The 17,027-nt window shown below is 43.1% G+C and overlaps 1 protein-coding gene across 1 annotated transcript in view; it reads right to left on the reverse strand.

Annotated features, from left to right (window-relative positions):
* The window catches only part of LOC144097969 (uncharacterized), a 55,546-nt gene that overhangs the window by 36,096 nt on the left and 2,423 nt on the right, over nt 1–17,027 (reverse strand). Inside the window, exons 4-5 of the mRNA XM_077630558.1 lie at nt 15,186–15,446; nt 13,462–13,794 (exon numbers count right to left, since the gene is read on the reverse strand). Coding sequence (XP_077486684.1) covers nt 13,462–13,794; nt 15,186–15,446 — 594 coding nt within the window. The remainder of the gene's footprint in view (nt 1–13,461; nt 13,795–15,185; nt 15,447–17,027) is intronic.

Consider the following 17,027-nt stretch of genomic DNA (forward strand, 5'->3'; position numbering starts at 1 on the left):
GGTCTAACCACTCTAAAACCATGCCAGTTCTTTGTTTTCTTACAGTATTACGTTCAAAATGATTCCGTTGCCATTACGCAGGGTGAACTGGCGCTACGTGGGGTTACAGGCGGCTCCTAGAATTTTGATTTCAAAGAATGTTATTTGCCTGACTTGACTGGAAATATTACCCGTCGCTTATCTAGGCACCTCTCTAACAAAATGCATGTGCTGCAAGCAGTTGACACAAATTTGAGATATTCGTTCACAATGCACGTATTACAGCAGGTTGAAACTGCGACCGTATACCAGATGCAGACAAGCCGGCAAATTATTTTTTTGTAGAATCGAGCCAGGTGGACTACAAGGGAGGCAGAGTAGGGTCTGTAAATTATGGTGTCTGGTTCGGAGGCCGGAAATCTCTTGGAACGCAGGATGTAAAGGGTACGATAAAACGTTTGCAGATATTGCTCATATTTTTTTCCCTTCACAGTACTGTGCAGTTAACGGGTGCTTAAAAAATATCAGCTTCTTTAGCATCTTGTAAAAAAGACCTTGAACTCGGGATCTTTGGACAGACTGCTGCTATCTCTGAGCATAATTTTAATGACGCGAAGGGGCAGACCACTGCGGTATTGGTGTAAAGGGGTGCACTGTAGTAATCCCGCTTCCTGACTTTTCCCGGAGGCTTTCCAACTGACTGATTTCCTTCCTCAATACACCTTCATTCCTCAAAACTTTCTGCTTACTTTTGAAGGCTTCAATACGAAACACTGTTATTCGACGTGAGGATTGATTTATTCATATAACTGAACCACTTTCATCATTATCTAATCGGCGTAGGCCGTACTTTAAGTTATTTCTTTCATTTAAAGTAGCAGTTATCGATTTACTGCTGCCCGTTTCATGAAAGGCCTATTTGTCACTTTGTCGTCATTGATGTTGATCGGACCGCATCAATTTTTGCTTGTGCTTGCGTGGTCAGGGCACCCGGCTTTCTAACAAAATGTTCTGTATTGATGCGTGCACTGCATTCGAATGACGACTAAACAAAAGTGAATTATTATGGGTATTTTTCTGGTTTTTGAAATATAAGGAACCTTTTCTCAAGTGTTCTTCGCCTTCGAAATGATTGAGAGTCTGTAGCGTTTCTGGATAAACCGCGACATCTTCGACTGTTTCAGATCACCGGTACCAGTGCCAGGACCCTTATAGCATTCAAGATTTGCAGAAGTGTTCTTTTGGAAAGAAAATAATATATTAATAGTTATGTGTACAGTACTTAGTCTATATATAAGTCCGTATATCATATGTTATGCAATGACATTTCGTTGCTGAACTTATCGCCTTCTTAAGGTTTTGTGGACTTGGTTACTTGTTCATTCGCAGTATTTGGGAATGTTTCCCTAATTGATGGGTAAACACGCTTATGTCTTCCAGAGCAGGAACGTCCGAATTCGTCATACAGTTCTAGCCGTCTTTACTACATGCTAAAAACGAATGTTACAGTGCAGTCGCATCTATCTGACAACCCGGTCGCTGTGGCCTCGCCTTTTCCCGCAGTTTTGCTGAAATACAGACAGAAAAGAACAATTTCAAGAAGAAATACTGCAGAAGAACCATTGAGTTATTCACTCTCCTATGTAAACAATTGCCCGCGTTCTTTAAGGGCAAAGTTTTCCTAATTTAGTCGAAATCTCTTTAGAGCTTTCACTTTCAGCGCATTAGGAGGCATAATGTCATTGCTACAATAGCAGCGTACTCTGCTAGAATAGAAGTGAGACTGTATTAAGGAAGAGTAACATCGTTACAGAACGTGTTAACTGAATTTTCAAGAAAGAGTCGGTTGAGAAATCTTGGCCCGAATGGACGGCATGAACGCTGGAAATATTCTCTACACAATGTGCTTTTTGGAACCTATCTGGTGTTGCATTTTATCTGTATTTCGACAGGATTTTGTGCTTAAAAAGATATATTTTTGTTTTTCACTGAAGCATCAGCAAGACGAAAATGAATGATCGTAGCAACGGACGGTCATATAAATGGCTTTAATGTGTAAAACAGGTGGATGCAGGCGGTCAGTCTTGCCAGCATTCCAAGCGCCGCTTCTGCATTCTGTATTTTTAGTCGGTGCATTTGACACCGTCGAGATTCGCATAAATTTCTCGCCCGACCACTTTTTCTACATCTCTGAACATTATTGGCGAATAAATGCAACAGGCGGTACGCTTCATTGCGAACCAGATGCCTTACGCATAATGCGCCATCTCAGAAATACATATGTTCATATGTTAGAATAGCCCTATCTCCTACTACATCGCATAGATGCACATGAGAAAAACAGTGGTGGCTGCGCTCCAAAGCGCTATCTAATTCAATCCAATCCACAGCGTTATCCAAATTGAGTGGTGATATACTTAGCACGTTACAGCAAATCTAGACCGTGACTGAATAAAAATTGTGCACTCAATTTAGTCATTATCAGCATACAAATTTTGGATTCAACGGTATTGGATGTTAAAATTTGAAATTGATCTTGTTTCGTTCGGAAAACTTCATTCCTAGAGTGATGTTTAAGCTCTGTTGATAAAATAATGCTTAAAAATGGTCATCCTTGAAATAAAGCAAAAAAAAAGAATGAGTACATTCTTTGTGTGCACTCAGGGACACACGTGTGCGTCAACACAAGCCTGTAAATTGAAAAGCAGGCTTCTGCCACAAGCACTCACCTGACAGCCTTCTTTCCAAAGCGTTAACACTTGATGGAATGTACGGGACCTAGTATATCTTTTACTTCACTGTAGTTTTCATAATTTATTATTAGTAGTGAAATGGTTGACGCGGTATAGGGCGCAAAACAACACGACAACGGCTACATTTGTTTCCTCTCTGTCTGCTGTTTCGCTTGTAACACTGAATTGAGAGAGCCACCGCAAACTTTACCAAGCTGAACCTATTAACGTTGTTGTGGTTGTTATTGGCCTCCATTGTAGCACAGGGACACCCTTGTTTCATCGGCGACAGGGCTAAAGAAAACATTCTTATCGTGGTCTCTCAGCTTAATATGTTCCGCCGATCTCTTCCTATCCTTTCCAGTTAATCAGACAGTAGCGCTGGGGAAGAATAAATGAAACTTCGCTCGAAGCAGTCCAATCTAATATGATTCTATATGAGGCTCAATTTGAAATAGAAGGCTCTCGCTAGTGGATAGAGCTCATTTTCATCCATGCATCAGGAGAATCAGTGTTAATTTTTTTTATCTGACATTGGTTTTGCGCACTAGGGTTTATACGCTAGTTGGAACTTTTCTTTTTCACAGCTTTTGCAAAAGGAAGATCCATGACTGAGCTTTCTATTAGAATGAAAGCTCGTTTAGTTTTGGTATATGAATTCCCCTCATTTCGAAGTAAACTCTTATATGTACGCATCGTATAGTGTGGCCGAAAGCACGTTTCGTAACAACAAAAAAGTCGTTAAGATACAAGTGATCCTTGGCCGCAGAATAGTGCAGCAGTTTGCCACTCTATTATTCCCACCCGGATATACCTCCCTTTTCTTCGCCGCCTCCTGGCGTCATCTGTGAAGCGTTGCTCACGCCCTTATCAGGGTTAAAAGCACTGTATATTTGTCTCTTCTGTCATGTTTTCTGTAAACAACGTGCCACATGACTCGTTAAGTGCCCCGTAGTCGGATCTTTATTGCCTTTTTCAGTCAGTACCGGAAGCACTGACTCTTCATGACTACCTTTTTCACCTAATATTTAATGAGCTGAAACTACAAAAGATTCTTTACTCTGCTAATCGAAATTTATAGGAAAATAAGGGAGGTCAGAAAGACCTTTCCCAAACCATGAAAGGAATACGTTCTTCACAAGATGTACTGCCACAAAATAACGATCCATAGAGGAGCTGCTTTTCCGACAGAACCTCATGGCGTATCTTTGCAGCTTTCCTACGGCCATGCAGATTTGGAGCATATATATGCCTTAAAGCCGCTGTCAAATAACTTTATTTACCTTACGTACCTCACCCATTCTTCAGTGCTTGGCATAGCTATGCGTGGCTGACGTACCAGTGGGTTTTCGCGGAATAATCCTATTTGTTCAATATATGCGATATTGTCTTGAGCAATAAAGCAATTTGTTTTTAGTTTTTCCATCTCGACCAATGTGGAAAGGAATGAATCGAACAGCTCCAAAAGTTTCGCTCAGCGCTGAAGCAACGTAATTGTGCATGCGTTGTATACGTGGCGTTTGGTTTGCCCGTGATGCTATAAGCAAATTTTCCTCCGACTTTTACTGCGGCAGTGCTGAGAAGGAAGGGAAGACCAGGGGGGCTCGTGACGCACGCCACCTAAGGCTAGACATAAAGAAAACAATATTCATTAGGGCAAAAATTAAATAAATGCACTTCATTACGTAAAACGGCTCATTCATCACAGACGTCTCATCTAGTTAATTTTTACTTGCCGCAAACAAGTTTTTTTTTTTTCAGTGAGGAAAGATCATACAAGCAAAAGCAGTGCTGCCTGATTTATTTCTCACTGATACTTTGTACATTGCTCCAAACATTAGACCATGCAGTTATGATACCATTTGATACACTTTAAACTTCTTTTTTATGTATACCTTTGTCGAAAGTTGCAATTAGTATCAGTCCGAGAGAATTTAATCAATTCAGGCTTAAAAATTTGTAACGATGACATGATGGAACGCGATAGCGCACAGACAAAAAAGTCGCGCTTTTTTGTTTCATAACACTCCAAGAGTGCCTGCCTTTCTCATTTGAAGCAACATCACTCTTATTTCCTTTAATTAAGAACTTCACAAGAGTTTTTGCAACAGTACTGTAAAAATCCTGAGCTGAACGCGTTCATTAATTGCTGAAAGCAATCTGCTCTGCACCTAGAGCATTGACAGGAGCAGTCAAGGCGAAACGCTGTCAGCTCCATTTTAGTGCGGAAACCGTACTAGGCGCATTTTCCGATATCGTGCATAAGTACGTGCATAGGTGCATACGTACGTCCCTGCAGCCTGGTTTGTGGCAGGAGCGGCTAACCTGCCACCGGGTTGTGGGCAACCTGCCAGGTATACGCGGCTGACAGACCGTCAACTGAGTGAATGCCTTTAGGCCTTTAACAAAGTCTTAAATCAAAGGCCTTCATGCTAATTGTCTTCCGGGTCTCCACCTGGCAGGCCTTCACCTTGGTGGAGACCTTTAGGTCTATACCAAGGTCTTTACCCAAATGCCTTTATTGCAAAGGCTTTTGGTAAAAGGCTTAAGGGTGAATGTCTTCATGACAAATACCTTTCGGGTAAAGGCGTTATGATAATTGTCTCCAGTGCATTGGCTTTACCATGTAAGCACCTTAAGTGCCCTCAGCAACTAGTGCTACTGCACGATATTGCGAGCTTAGCCGTGCTAAATCGTCAGCTATTTTCACACGATAGCGTTAAGGAGCTCGTATCGCAGAAAACCCGGCGTCGTTGAGCATGCGCGAAAAACACCAGAAAAGCAACCCAGGAGGCAGCTGAGCCACCTAGGTCACGTAACCTTGCGGCATCATCTCAACCTGCCTACCGGATTGTGATCAAACTACGTGCCTTGGCAGGTGGCAGTGAAATTAATAATTGGTCAACGGGCGGGAGCAACCAGGGTTGCAAAAGGCCCATCGCTGGCGACACCTGCAATCTCAGGGCAGTAGTCATCGCTTAACTACTGCACCACTGCGCCAGGAGTGGTACTGGTTTTGCATATATTGGAATTAACTTATTACGCTATCGCATCATATCCTTAAGGTGGAGCTTAAGTCTCCCCTAGAATTTTTTTACTCACTTCCAGCCGTTACAAGCAGTCAAGCCGCACAGCTTCAAATTTCCTCTTTTACTTGATCAGGCCGAAAGCAGAATGGCTATACTTCGGCGAAGCGCAAGCATTTTCTAAGGCACTCGGGTTCGAAGAAGTTCGGTCTCGCCTGTGTCGAATTCAACTGAGGATATATTCACAGATGCACAATTGTGAACTAATGATGAGCGTCTGTTTCTGTGAGCGACTTTTTTCTGCCTTCACATACCCATAAAGCTTTCGCGGCAGCAGCAGAAGTATTTCCATGCCGCGGGGCTCTGCATATTTCGGTCGTTAACAAAACTGGAGTCGTCTTAGGACTCTGCATTGCAGCGTTCTCTGGCTCCTTGAGGACTTTCGCTGGGGTGAATCTTTTTACGGGCCGCTCATGTAGGCATGAGCGGCATTGAATGCTTTTATTGAGCAAATAATTTCCTCCAATGAAGCGGAGAGACGCAGACAGCAGGTTTTTAACCACCTGCAACGAAAAGTACCCAGCTTAGAACAATAAACCACTGTCCTCATTATCTCATTCGGCTTGTTCAGTCGTAGCGCCATAAACAATATACCTCGCGGGAAACGGCAATATACCAACCGGAGAGCCCACTTACGCTCTATTGAGTGAACACATTCTACCTCTAAGACGCTTGTAGCCTCATTCCGGGTACTTTGCGCTACTCAACAACTTTGTGCCCAATGTAAGGTCGAGCGAGCTGCAACATTTCCTTTCGGTTGGAAAAGCACCATTATCTCTCCGAACACGTGTAGGGGCTTAGTAGTAGCGAAGTGAGCGGTTTCATTCGTAATTAAACTTTCATGTTTGAGGCTTATATGCTGAGCCTGATATTACTTACTGCTTCAAGCTTCGGCACTAAACTTTTTAATGAAACATTTGTATTGCGCCAACGCCTGTGTTGTGCCAGCGCCGCAGGCGTTGGAGACAAGAAATGAGCACACTGTTCGATCGAGCAGCAGCCAACAAAGCAAAACTCTAATCGAAATATAGACTTTTCTTGCCACAGCACCCTGCCGAAAATTTCCGTAAGAAGCCTTATGGAAAACTTATGGATTCCACATATTTCCACAAAAATTTGTATGGATGCTGTATGGACTTATGGAGTCCACATATTTTTCCACAAAACTGTCTGTGGAAAGTTATGGATTTTGCGGAGTGCGTGGGGTGGTTGCGGACACATGTGGACAATGACTTTACGGGTGATGGAGTTTTATGGATGGGTGTTATGGAGAGACTTTGTGGACCACAGGAATCCATAAAATCTCGACGCGGAGTCCGTCAATTATGTATGGAAACTGACGGACAGTGTGGAAGTGGGTTGAGAACACAATTGAAGCTTGCAATTCCTGCAAAAGGCATACGACCAGGTATGCACAATGACCACAGCCTCCAATGGCAGTATATTAGTACCAGATATAATCAATTTAATTTTATAGCCGCCGCGGTGGTGCAGTGGTTAAGGCGCTTGACTGCTGACCCGAAAGATGCGGGTTTGATCCCAGCTGCGGCGGTCGCATTTCGATGGAGGCAAAATGCTAGAGGCTCATGCACTGTGCTATATGTCAGTGCATGTTAAAGAATCCCAGGTGGTCGAAATTTCCGGAGACCTTCACTATGGCATCCCTCATATATGGCCCATTAAACACCCCATAAACCACAATTAAGTAACACAAATGAAGCATATACTTGCAATGTATACTCATACACATAATGATCGGTTTATTGAATACAACTGATATATGCACTTCAAAACCAATATTTCTCATGTTTACAATGCGGTTTAGGAGCTGCAAGTAAAACTGCTGAAAATCATAAGTAGCCGAGCCGACCATGCAGTGCTCATCTGATAGCAGCAGCCGTATTCCAATGAAGGTGGAGTGCAAAAAGCGGTGTGCTATGCGTTGTCAGCACGTGTTAAAGAAAACTATTTTTATTTATTTATTTATTTTCAGATACTGCAGACCATACATATACATGGCACAGGCAGGAGGGGCATCCGCGGCAATAACATGAGTACACATATAACAAGCATACAGCTGTTCAGAAACAAATTTCACACAAAAAATTCATAACGAGCGAACTACAATTAACAGCGCAAAAATTGACGCTCCAGTTCTTTAACAAAGTCACAGGCTGCGAAAGTGTGCGAAGGCAGGGAATTCCATTCACTGGTAGTCCTGGGAAAAAAACTATGCTTATAGGTATTGGTTCGTGCAAAAATTGGGGCCAAGGAGTGAGGGTGTGTGTGTCGAGTTTTCCTGGTGCAATGTGGCTTAACACAGTCTGGCATGTTTAACCTCAGCGTACCTGAGACGCAGTTATGCAAAAAAGCGAGCCGACTAATTTTTCGACGGGATTCCAATGTTCCTATACTATGTTGCCGCATCAATAAGGAAGGAGAATCGTGCCTTTTATATTTGCTAAAAATAAACCGGACAGCCTTCCTTTGGACTCGCTCGAGCTGCAATATGTCCTTCTTATTGTGCGGATCCCATACAATGGAGGCATATTCGAGCTTGGCTCTAATGCAGGCATTCTAAGCTAATAGCTTAACTTCGACAGGTGCACCTTTAAGTTTCCTCTTTAGGGACCACAGCTTACTAATAGCGGAAGAACAAATGGCGGATATGTGCGGAGACCAAGTTAGTTTATTTGTTAGCGTCACACCAAGATATTTATGCGTGTCTACTTCTGTTATAATATTGTTGTTAAGCAAGTAAGAATAGGTGCTGATATTTTTCTTCCTTGTAACTCGCAACAGAACTGTTTTTTGTGCATTTAGTTGCATTCCCCATCGAATGCACCACTCATGAATAGCCTCTAGGTTTGCTTGCAATATTGTATGGTCATTTGGTGCTGTGATGTTCTTAAAAAGCACACAATCATCCGCGAACAATCGGATAGCAACGCCACCATGAACGACATCAGACAAATCATTGATGTATATCAAAAACAATAGCGGCCCCAAGACGCTACCTTGGGGGACACCAGAAGTCACAGAAAGCGTTTTTGACGAGAAATTCATAATTTCAACGAACTGCTGCCTATCTCTAAGGTACGCCCTTATCCACTGCAAAACGCAGGAAGGAAGACCAGTGCATTCCAATTTGTACAGCAACTTTCCATGCGGCACTTTATCGAAGGCCTTCGAAAAGTCTAAAAACAGCGCATCCAGCTGGCCATTCATGTCAAGAGCTTGTGCGAAATCATGAACAGTACAAACAAGTTGGGTAACAGTTGACATGTGCTTCCTAAAACCGTGCTGATACTGTGATAGAAAGTTGCGACTTTCTAGGAAATCTCTGATGTAGGTGGCAATGACGTGTTCAAAGAGCTTACAGCACGTACTCGTGATTGAAATGGGGCGGTAATTTGACACAGATAAACGATCACCATTTTTGTAAATGGGAACCACACGTGCTTTCCTCCAGTCATGTGGTATTTCCCCTGTGGCAAGTGATAAGTTGAAGATATCTGTTAAGAATGGAGATAGTTGTTCCGCGTACCGTCGCAGAAAAGAATTCGGTATATCGTCAGGACCAGAAGGTTTTTTAGCATCGAGTTTTAAAAGCATAGCTGTGACCCCTTCCCTAGAAACCACGAGATCATCCGCGCCTGCTGAGTGTGTACTGTGAACCCTGAATTCTTCTGCGGCAGTGAATACACTCTGGAAGTAACCGTTGAAATGTTCGGCGATATCAGGGGGATCAGATATTGTTGCATCTCCGATTTTCTTAATTTCCTTTTTGCTTCCATTTAGGTGACGCCAGAATTTTCTGGCATCGCTCTTTATGAAGGCAGTAAGACGATGACCAAAGTAATTACTTCTAGATTCCCTAACCTTTGCCAATAACTCTTGCCTTAGTTCATGGAAGCGTGTAGTTGTCGTGTTGTGGTGCCTCCTTAGTCGCTTCATCTTACGTTTGGTATGGATAATGTCACGGGTAATCCAGGGAGTGAAGCGTCGGCTACGAAGATTCCTTGAGGGTACACAGTTATTAACACAAAATTTGATGGCGCCGCAAAACTTTTTCCAGGAAATTTCAACATTATTGACCACGTTGTCAAACAGGATATCCAAGTAGTCAATGATTGTAACATCATCAGCCCTGGAAAAATCTTTTACTACTCTTTGTATTTTTTTCTGCCTAGTGTGGTTTTGCGATAGCCACCTCAAAAATACCAACTTGTGGTCAGAAATTCCTTCTTCTACAGAAACCTCAGAACTATGAAAGAACTCAGTGGTGAATAAAAGATCGAGAATCGCAGTGCCACGAGTGAATTCACGAACACGCTGTTCTAAGTTCAAATAAAACATCATATCTAGCACTGCATCTAGTGATCTAGAAATTTCATAATTCAAGGAGCTCCAGTGAATCGATGGTAGGTTAAAATCCCCCGTGATGACAACATTCCTTCCGCCAAACCCTTGGAGGTGGTCGTATAAATGGTCCAAGAAAAAGTCATCAGCGTCCGGAGCACGATATACCGCACACAGAAAAAAATTCACTCCGAAAAGGCAAAGTTTCAACAAGAGACTTTCGTGCGCAGCAATTTGTTCACAGACAGTAACATCAACATATTCCTTCGTAACAACTGCTACACCGCCACCACGTGCGCCTCTATCACGCCGATACAGGTGATACCCCGGTGGTACGATTTCATCATCATTTATATCGTCGTGCAGCCAAGTCTCAGTGATCACGCAAATATGGGGATCGTACGAAATGAGAAGTGTCTCCAAAGCGTCTGTTTTATTTGCTATGCTTCTAGCGTTCAAAGAAACCATGCGTAACTCACTCAACTTTGTTTGCTAGCTATCAGGCAAGGCAACTGCTTTCTTCGGTAGTGCCAGGCGGGACATCGTGTTGTCATCCCATACATAGAAGACGTCGTCAACGCGAAGTTTATCATAAAATAGGTTCACTTTCTTCCCTTCATCTTTTTCGCTCTTGGCGCTTTCCCAGAGAAGCTTCCGCTTTCGGAGCGTCTCTGTGCAGTAGTCATTTTGGACCGACATGCCTGATCCCTTTAGCTTTCGAGCATTACGTTGAACAGCCTCTTTTTCTCTGTAATCTTCAAAGCGCTTACTAATCGGTCTTTTGGGTGAAAGTTTCCCAAATCTGTATATGCGGCTAATGGACATGCACGTTACATTGAGTTTATCTTCGAATATTTCTTCCATAACCTTACTGCGCAAGGACGATTCTGATTCATCTGAACTGCCTTCAACGCCAAAAACAATAAGGTTAGGCTTCCGGCTACGATTTTCCAAGTCGACCAGCTTTTTGTGTTCTATCTGTTGAGCTTCTTTCATTTTATCAATAATAATTTGGACATCAGAAGTGGTGCTGGTCGTGTTAGGAATAATTTCGGATTTCTGTTCCAGACTAGCCAGCCTAACCTCAATGCTCGTAACCCTCTTTTCTGTGGTTTCAAGGCGAGTTATCATGTCAGCAATATCAGTTCTGATGGCCTGTTGGCCATTCACTAGCGTCTGAAGCATTTCCTCGACAGATGGTCCCGGGTTTTCCTCAACATCCCCACACAGAACAAGTCTACAAGAACAAAAACACTCATATGCAATTTCTAAACAGGTGTGAGGGCACGGCAGAATAATCAAAAATCTATCATCACTACGGATTGAGAAGCTATAACTGACCTGTACGATGAAAACAAGCCGCATAGTTAGCGATCGTCGCCTGGCCACTTCGCCGTGCCCACTGACTGAAGTCGGGTGTGGTGCTTCCTTTATACAGCTTGAATAATTCTGGTGCCCTTTACTTCAATGCAATCCACTTATAACGACATTTAGAAAAACCAGAAAATTTGATGGTTATAACCAATTAACGTTATATCTGGACTGGCAAAAAAAACACATCCATGTATTCCCCCATGCATGTAGGCATTACCCCATAAATGTAAGGGCGCACAGCGTCTTGGCACTCTGCCAAGTTAGCCGAGCGAGCCACCCCACCCCCTCCGGAGCTCCCGTCAAAAGATAAACAGGCAGTAATGTTATCGGCATAATCATCATAGAGCATCTTGGTGCACTGCCAAGGACTGTGATGCAGACAGCGCAAAACGGGGAACGTGCAAGAAAAGGGAACACTTAAAAAAAAGTAAATTCTCAACCACATTGGGCGGAAACTAATTTTTTAGTCAATGTTGCGCGGCAGCGGCCAAGCAAGCTCCTCCCTCCAGCTATTGTGTCAACGATAGTGCTTGGTTCTCGAGGCCGTAGGCAACGCTCCCCCACGGATTTCGCCATGCCAGTCCGTTCGGAGTTTTTACCTCGTTCACTTCAAAGGATTTTGTTTTTTATCAAGCTTTCAGAAAAAGTTTGACTGTAAATACCATCTGGGTGGTTAGAATCCTATCATTGTATCTGCTATTTCACCAATAATTCTATCGTTATATACGGTTTATTTTCATATAGTGGCAATGGGAGAATTCAGAAATCTAAAGAATTTGATAGTTATAAGCGATATATCGTTATATCTGGTATCATTATAAGTGGATTACACTGTACAGCACCTCTCATAGCCCAGGTATTGCTTTGGAACGTTCGACCATGCTGTACAGTTTACTTTAAATTTTCACCGTGCACTAAAGAGGAATCTAAATTTACTGTGGGAACTCAATCTACACAATCCGGGCGTTCTTGGAAACTTCGAATTATGGTCCTGTGTGGCTGATTGCCCTAATTATACCGGATTAAACATCCCGGCTCCCGCCTTTTGCTTGAACTCAACGCTGTAGGTAAGCGGAGTCAACCAACGTGTGAAGTGCCTTTAGCCAGCCCAGTGGCGGCTTCACTTTCGCTTATTTTTAAGTTTCTGTGAATAAACAGCTTCAGTCACAGACAATACAGGCACAGGTTATGCCCATAGAAATAAAAATGCATGTGGACTCTTTGATTTACGTGTCACTTCGCCAATGACAGAGCGGCAAGCCGCCATGGGACTGCCCGACTCTTTAGTTGACTCCTCCTACCTGCCATGTTGAGTTAAGAAAAAAAGAAGGTGGGAGCCAGGACGTTTCATCCGATTTAATTAGGGCAATCGGCCTCACAGGACAATAATTCGAAGTTTTTAACAATGCCCGGAATGTGTAGATACAGTTCCCGTGGTAAAAAGACGACTTCAGATTCTTTACTGTGCCTTTAATCACGCTCAATGAAGTTTGGCAGCTTGCAAATGTACAGCCCCTCTTCTTCCGCAAATTCAATCAACACACATGGCGCATGGATATCTTTCAGTTTCAATACAGTAATAACACCTGAAAGAGATCGAAAGCATTCCATGATGTGCGGAGGTAGCTTGTGCTGGCTTTCCATGCAAACAACCTTAGTGCACAACAAAATGCATTCTCTGGTTTCATTTTCGGTAACCTGAAAAATGCGGTTTATAACAAAGAAATCATTCTCTGTTGTGCAAATAGCTGTACTGTTGCTCTTCTTTGCCCTCTCATACCTTGTGCTGTGCAGCACAGTGGAGCGGAAACTAAACCGAAAATGCTCCTCAAGAGAAGGAACGCATCCAAAGCTCAACATAAGGCTGTTTTTTTCTTCTGTTGAAAGCACGGGAAATGGATCACAAGCTCCAAACATATAAGAGTTACCCACACGTGTGGCATTCAGAGTGAGTGGGTGCCCCAGCATTGTGCATATGAAATTTCTGGCTTGCTCCTGAACAGTGCAAAGTGCCATAGCCAAATCCACTTGCTGCAGCATAATCATTCTTTCAATGACCTGGTCAGGTGCCCCATTTGCTGATGTTATTGCTCTAAGCACCCTACCATTCCCAGTTTCAAAAACAAATGCCGAATGTGCCCACAGTGGCCCGAAGTTCTTAGCAGCCTTCGCCAGGTGGAGAAGCTGGTGGACGTTGAATGTCATCAGCCGCGCTCCATACAGTGCTGGCATCCGTGAAACGAAGTCCTCTAGTAGGCGGCCTGCACCAAGATAGTACCAACATCTCACTGTAAAAATATCTAGTGATACCAAAAATGTAACGTGTAATTTAGGTGCGTTCCATTAGTAATATCAGATAAAGAAAGTAATTACGTGAACCACAAGAGGACAACTGATAAGTACTTTCTAGAATACGCTGATAACCAGCGAAGGGATGTTGAACACTGTGGGAACATACTACAGGAAATGCAAGCTCATACGGCCGAGTCAGGCTCGAAACAGAAAAACAGTATTTAATAATAAAAACAAACATGAGATAACTTTGGAAAAAAAAAAGGATTGAGCCCACTGCTATGCGGCGCTCATGAAACCATGAGCTTCTAAACGTCCTTTTAAGCATAGCATTACTTGGCTCATGCTTGGCGTGAGCAGAATGTGAACGAATGATGGATGGCCATAGAACAATGAACAGAGAGAACACAGAGAGAGAGGGGAACCTCTCATGGTGAACAACAAGCTGTCTAAACGGCATTCTTTAGAGAATATGCAACTGCAGCTGGAAACTACTAATCCTGATTGTCAGAAAAGTAATTGAAATGTAGAGTATCGTGGTCAATAGACTGGACTAAACTGCACGCTGAAAGCAGCGCTAGTCATTGAGGCACCCTAAGATAGACAATCCTGAATGCTCCTAAAAAAAACTGAGCAGCTGCAGAGTGCTGTCACATCAACTCTTAGAGAAAGACCACCACTAAGCACAGCACACACAAGACTAGAGGCTGTATCTATCAATGGCTAACAAAAATGCACTTTTTTTCAGCAAAGAGACTATTTAATTAAGCTTTCAGTACCCCTCAAGTGGGCAACAACATGCAAACACTCAACTTTTAAAGGGACACTGAGTGACAAATGAAGTAGGCCTGTATAGATTAAAGCAGCCTAATAAAAATGCAATGGGAAATCTTATGAACTAGAAAACATCACAAAATTAAATGCAGATATCACCACCATCAGTCGTTGTCAGATGATAACTGCAATGATATGTAGGCAGTTTTCACTCGCATATCCCTAGTTGACATTGCCATTTGCGCTTCATGCAGTGACCGCAGAGTCCTTTCCAGTCGAGTCGTCATGAATTTGAATCGTCTCATTTGCAGGTTCGTCCTTAAGCTATATCAGACTACATTAGTACATCCTGCAGTGGCACCACTTTAGTGAAATATTCAAGAACGACACAATCTATAGAGCAAAGAATAAAAGAATCAGAAGCAGCACAAATACTACAAACCACAATAAACTGTTCATGACAAACACCTGCAGACCATAAGCACAAGGCTCTCCTTGCTTTGAGATGCCCCATTTTTTCCCTGAACTACCAATAAGTACTTTTGGTGCCTAGCTTCTAATACTGCATTATACAGCTGGGCCTCACCTGCATGATTTATTTGCTGCAATGTCAGCTCTTCCAGCAGTAGGGTGAATATGGCTTCAACCAGCAATGCAAAGTGGTTCAGGTAGCGCTGAGGTAGTATGCCCAAGCAGCAGGGCAGGGCATAAAAAAGCAACCAATGCCGCCATTCGCTGGCTTTCCAGTGGCACTTGTCCTTGAGCGAACGTGGCAGACGGGTGAATGAATGAGGTGGCTTTATTGCCAGCAGCCTTCTGTCCACTTTGGCCATTGTTACGGGGCGCCCTGCACAAATAAAAATGTTGTGCACTTGGCGCTGGTGTGCACGTAACAAGGGCAATGGCTTATCACTGTTTACTGTTCTAGTCTAAAAAGCAGCTTTCTAACCATAGCAGCTGAAGCTGCATGCACAAATTTTGTGGGCCCTTTTAAGCATTAAATCTCAACATAGCAGCAGGACATCTTGTAAAAAAAAAGGGCACTGAAATGACGTCAGGCACTTACGTTGCATAGAAAACATTGAGAAGGGTAACAGAACAAAAAATCTCTGCCTTTGTCTTCACATGCTGCAGACAAACTCACACAAACTGGCTGAGAAGATGCCACTGGCTGCTGTGACGCAGAATTAGAACATAAGTGAACCAACGTGAAAGGCGTTGGATTAGGTTACGTTCCAGCATGGCACAACATACCAAGATGTTATGTCGCACAGCTCACAATTCCAAGGTGAAAATTATGACACCACTTTGTTTTGACTCATAATTCAAGCTCTATAAATGAATTTTTTCTGGATCCACTGTCATAAGTTTATGGAGACCCGCCGTGGTGTCTCAGTGGTTAAGGTGCTCGGCTACTGAGCCGGAGTTCCCATGTTCGAATCCAACCACGGCGGCCACGTTTCGCATCGATGGAGGTGAAATGCAAAAATGCGCCCGTGTACTGTGCGACATCAGTGCACGTTAAAGATCCCCAGGTGGTCGAAATTATTCCCCAGCCCTACACTAGGAGCCCTCTTTCTTCCTTTCTTTCACTCCCATAGTTTCTGCGCCATTTCCTTTCCTCAAAAGCCAATTTTGATGTTTATGGAATGCAATATCAGATAGAGAAATTAATTGCACTGCTGTTTTTGCATGCAGCCTGAAATGTTTAAATTAGAAGGTGCAGCATTAAACTTAAAGTGATATGAACAAGATGCTAAGAAATTGAAATTTTTGCCAAAGTTGCATTCTGCAAGCTGTTGGTGATTGCTTACAACCAATGCAAATAATATGAACCCCTACTGGCGTTCAGTGGCACTGCGTGGCTGTCATGCAAATCATATCCAGGTTCCTTTTTTCGAGCTGCACAAATGCAGCTTACCCAACTTTCTGAGCACTCAAGCATGCCAGACTGTTCTTTATTGTTTGTGAAACTATGAACCTCCTCATGCTCATAAGTCCCTTAGTGCTTTTCCGTAAGTTAGTTATTTTTCATGTCTAATTTTGATAGCAGGACATAGGACCACACCTTGTTTGAGGAGCCAGCTGAATGAGCACTGCAACTTGAACATCAAAGCTAAGCTCCATCGTGTCAGCAGCTGAACTAGACGGCAACAGTTAATTAACCCTTTCTGGTCAGGTATAGCTTCCCCACTGACTCCTGCAATGGTCAGCATTCTTTTGGTCTTTCCAGCTCCTCGCAATGAAAGGGAGTGCCACATCATGGCTTGGTTATAAACATTTATTTAAAGCCCTGTGCCGAGCCATGCCGGACTATACCAACCACACGCACACTTTTCCACTGTCGGGTGATGCCCGAGGTATGACCGGAATGGGTTAAGGAGTACCAGCCAGTAACAACCTTTGTTATCTCTTTTTTCCTATGCTT

Source organism: Amblyomma americanum, chromosome 7 (genome assembly GCF_052857255.1).
Source record: "Amblyomma americanum isolate KBUSLIRL-KWMA chromosome 7, ASM5285725v1, whole genome shotgun sequence".
In the NCBI taxonomy this organism is placed as follows: Eukaryota; Metazoa; Arthropoda; class Arachnida; order Ixodida; family Ixodidae; genus Amblyomma; species Amblyomma americanum.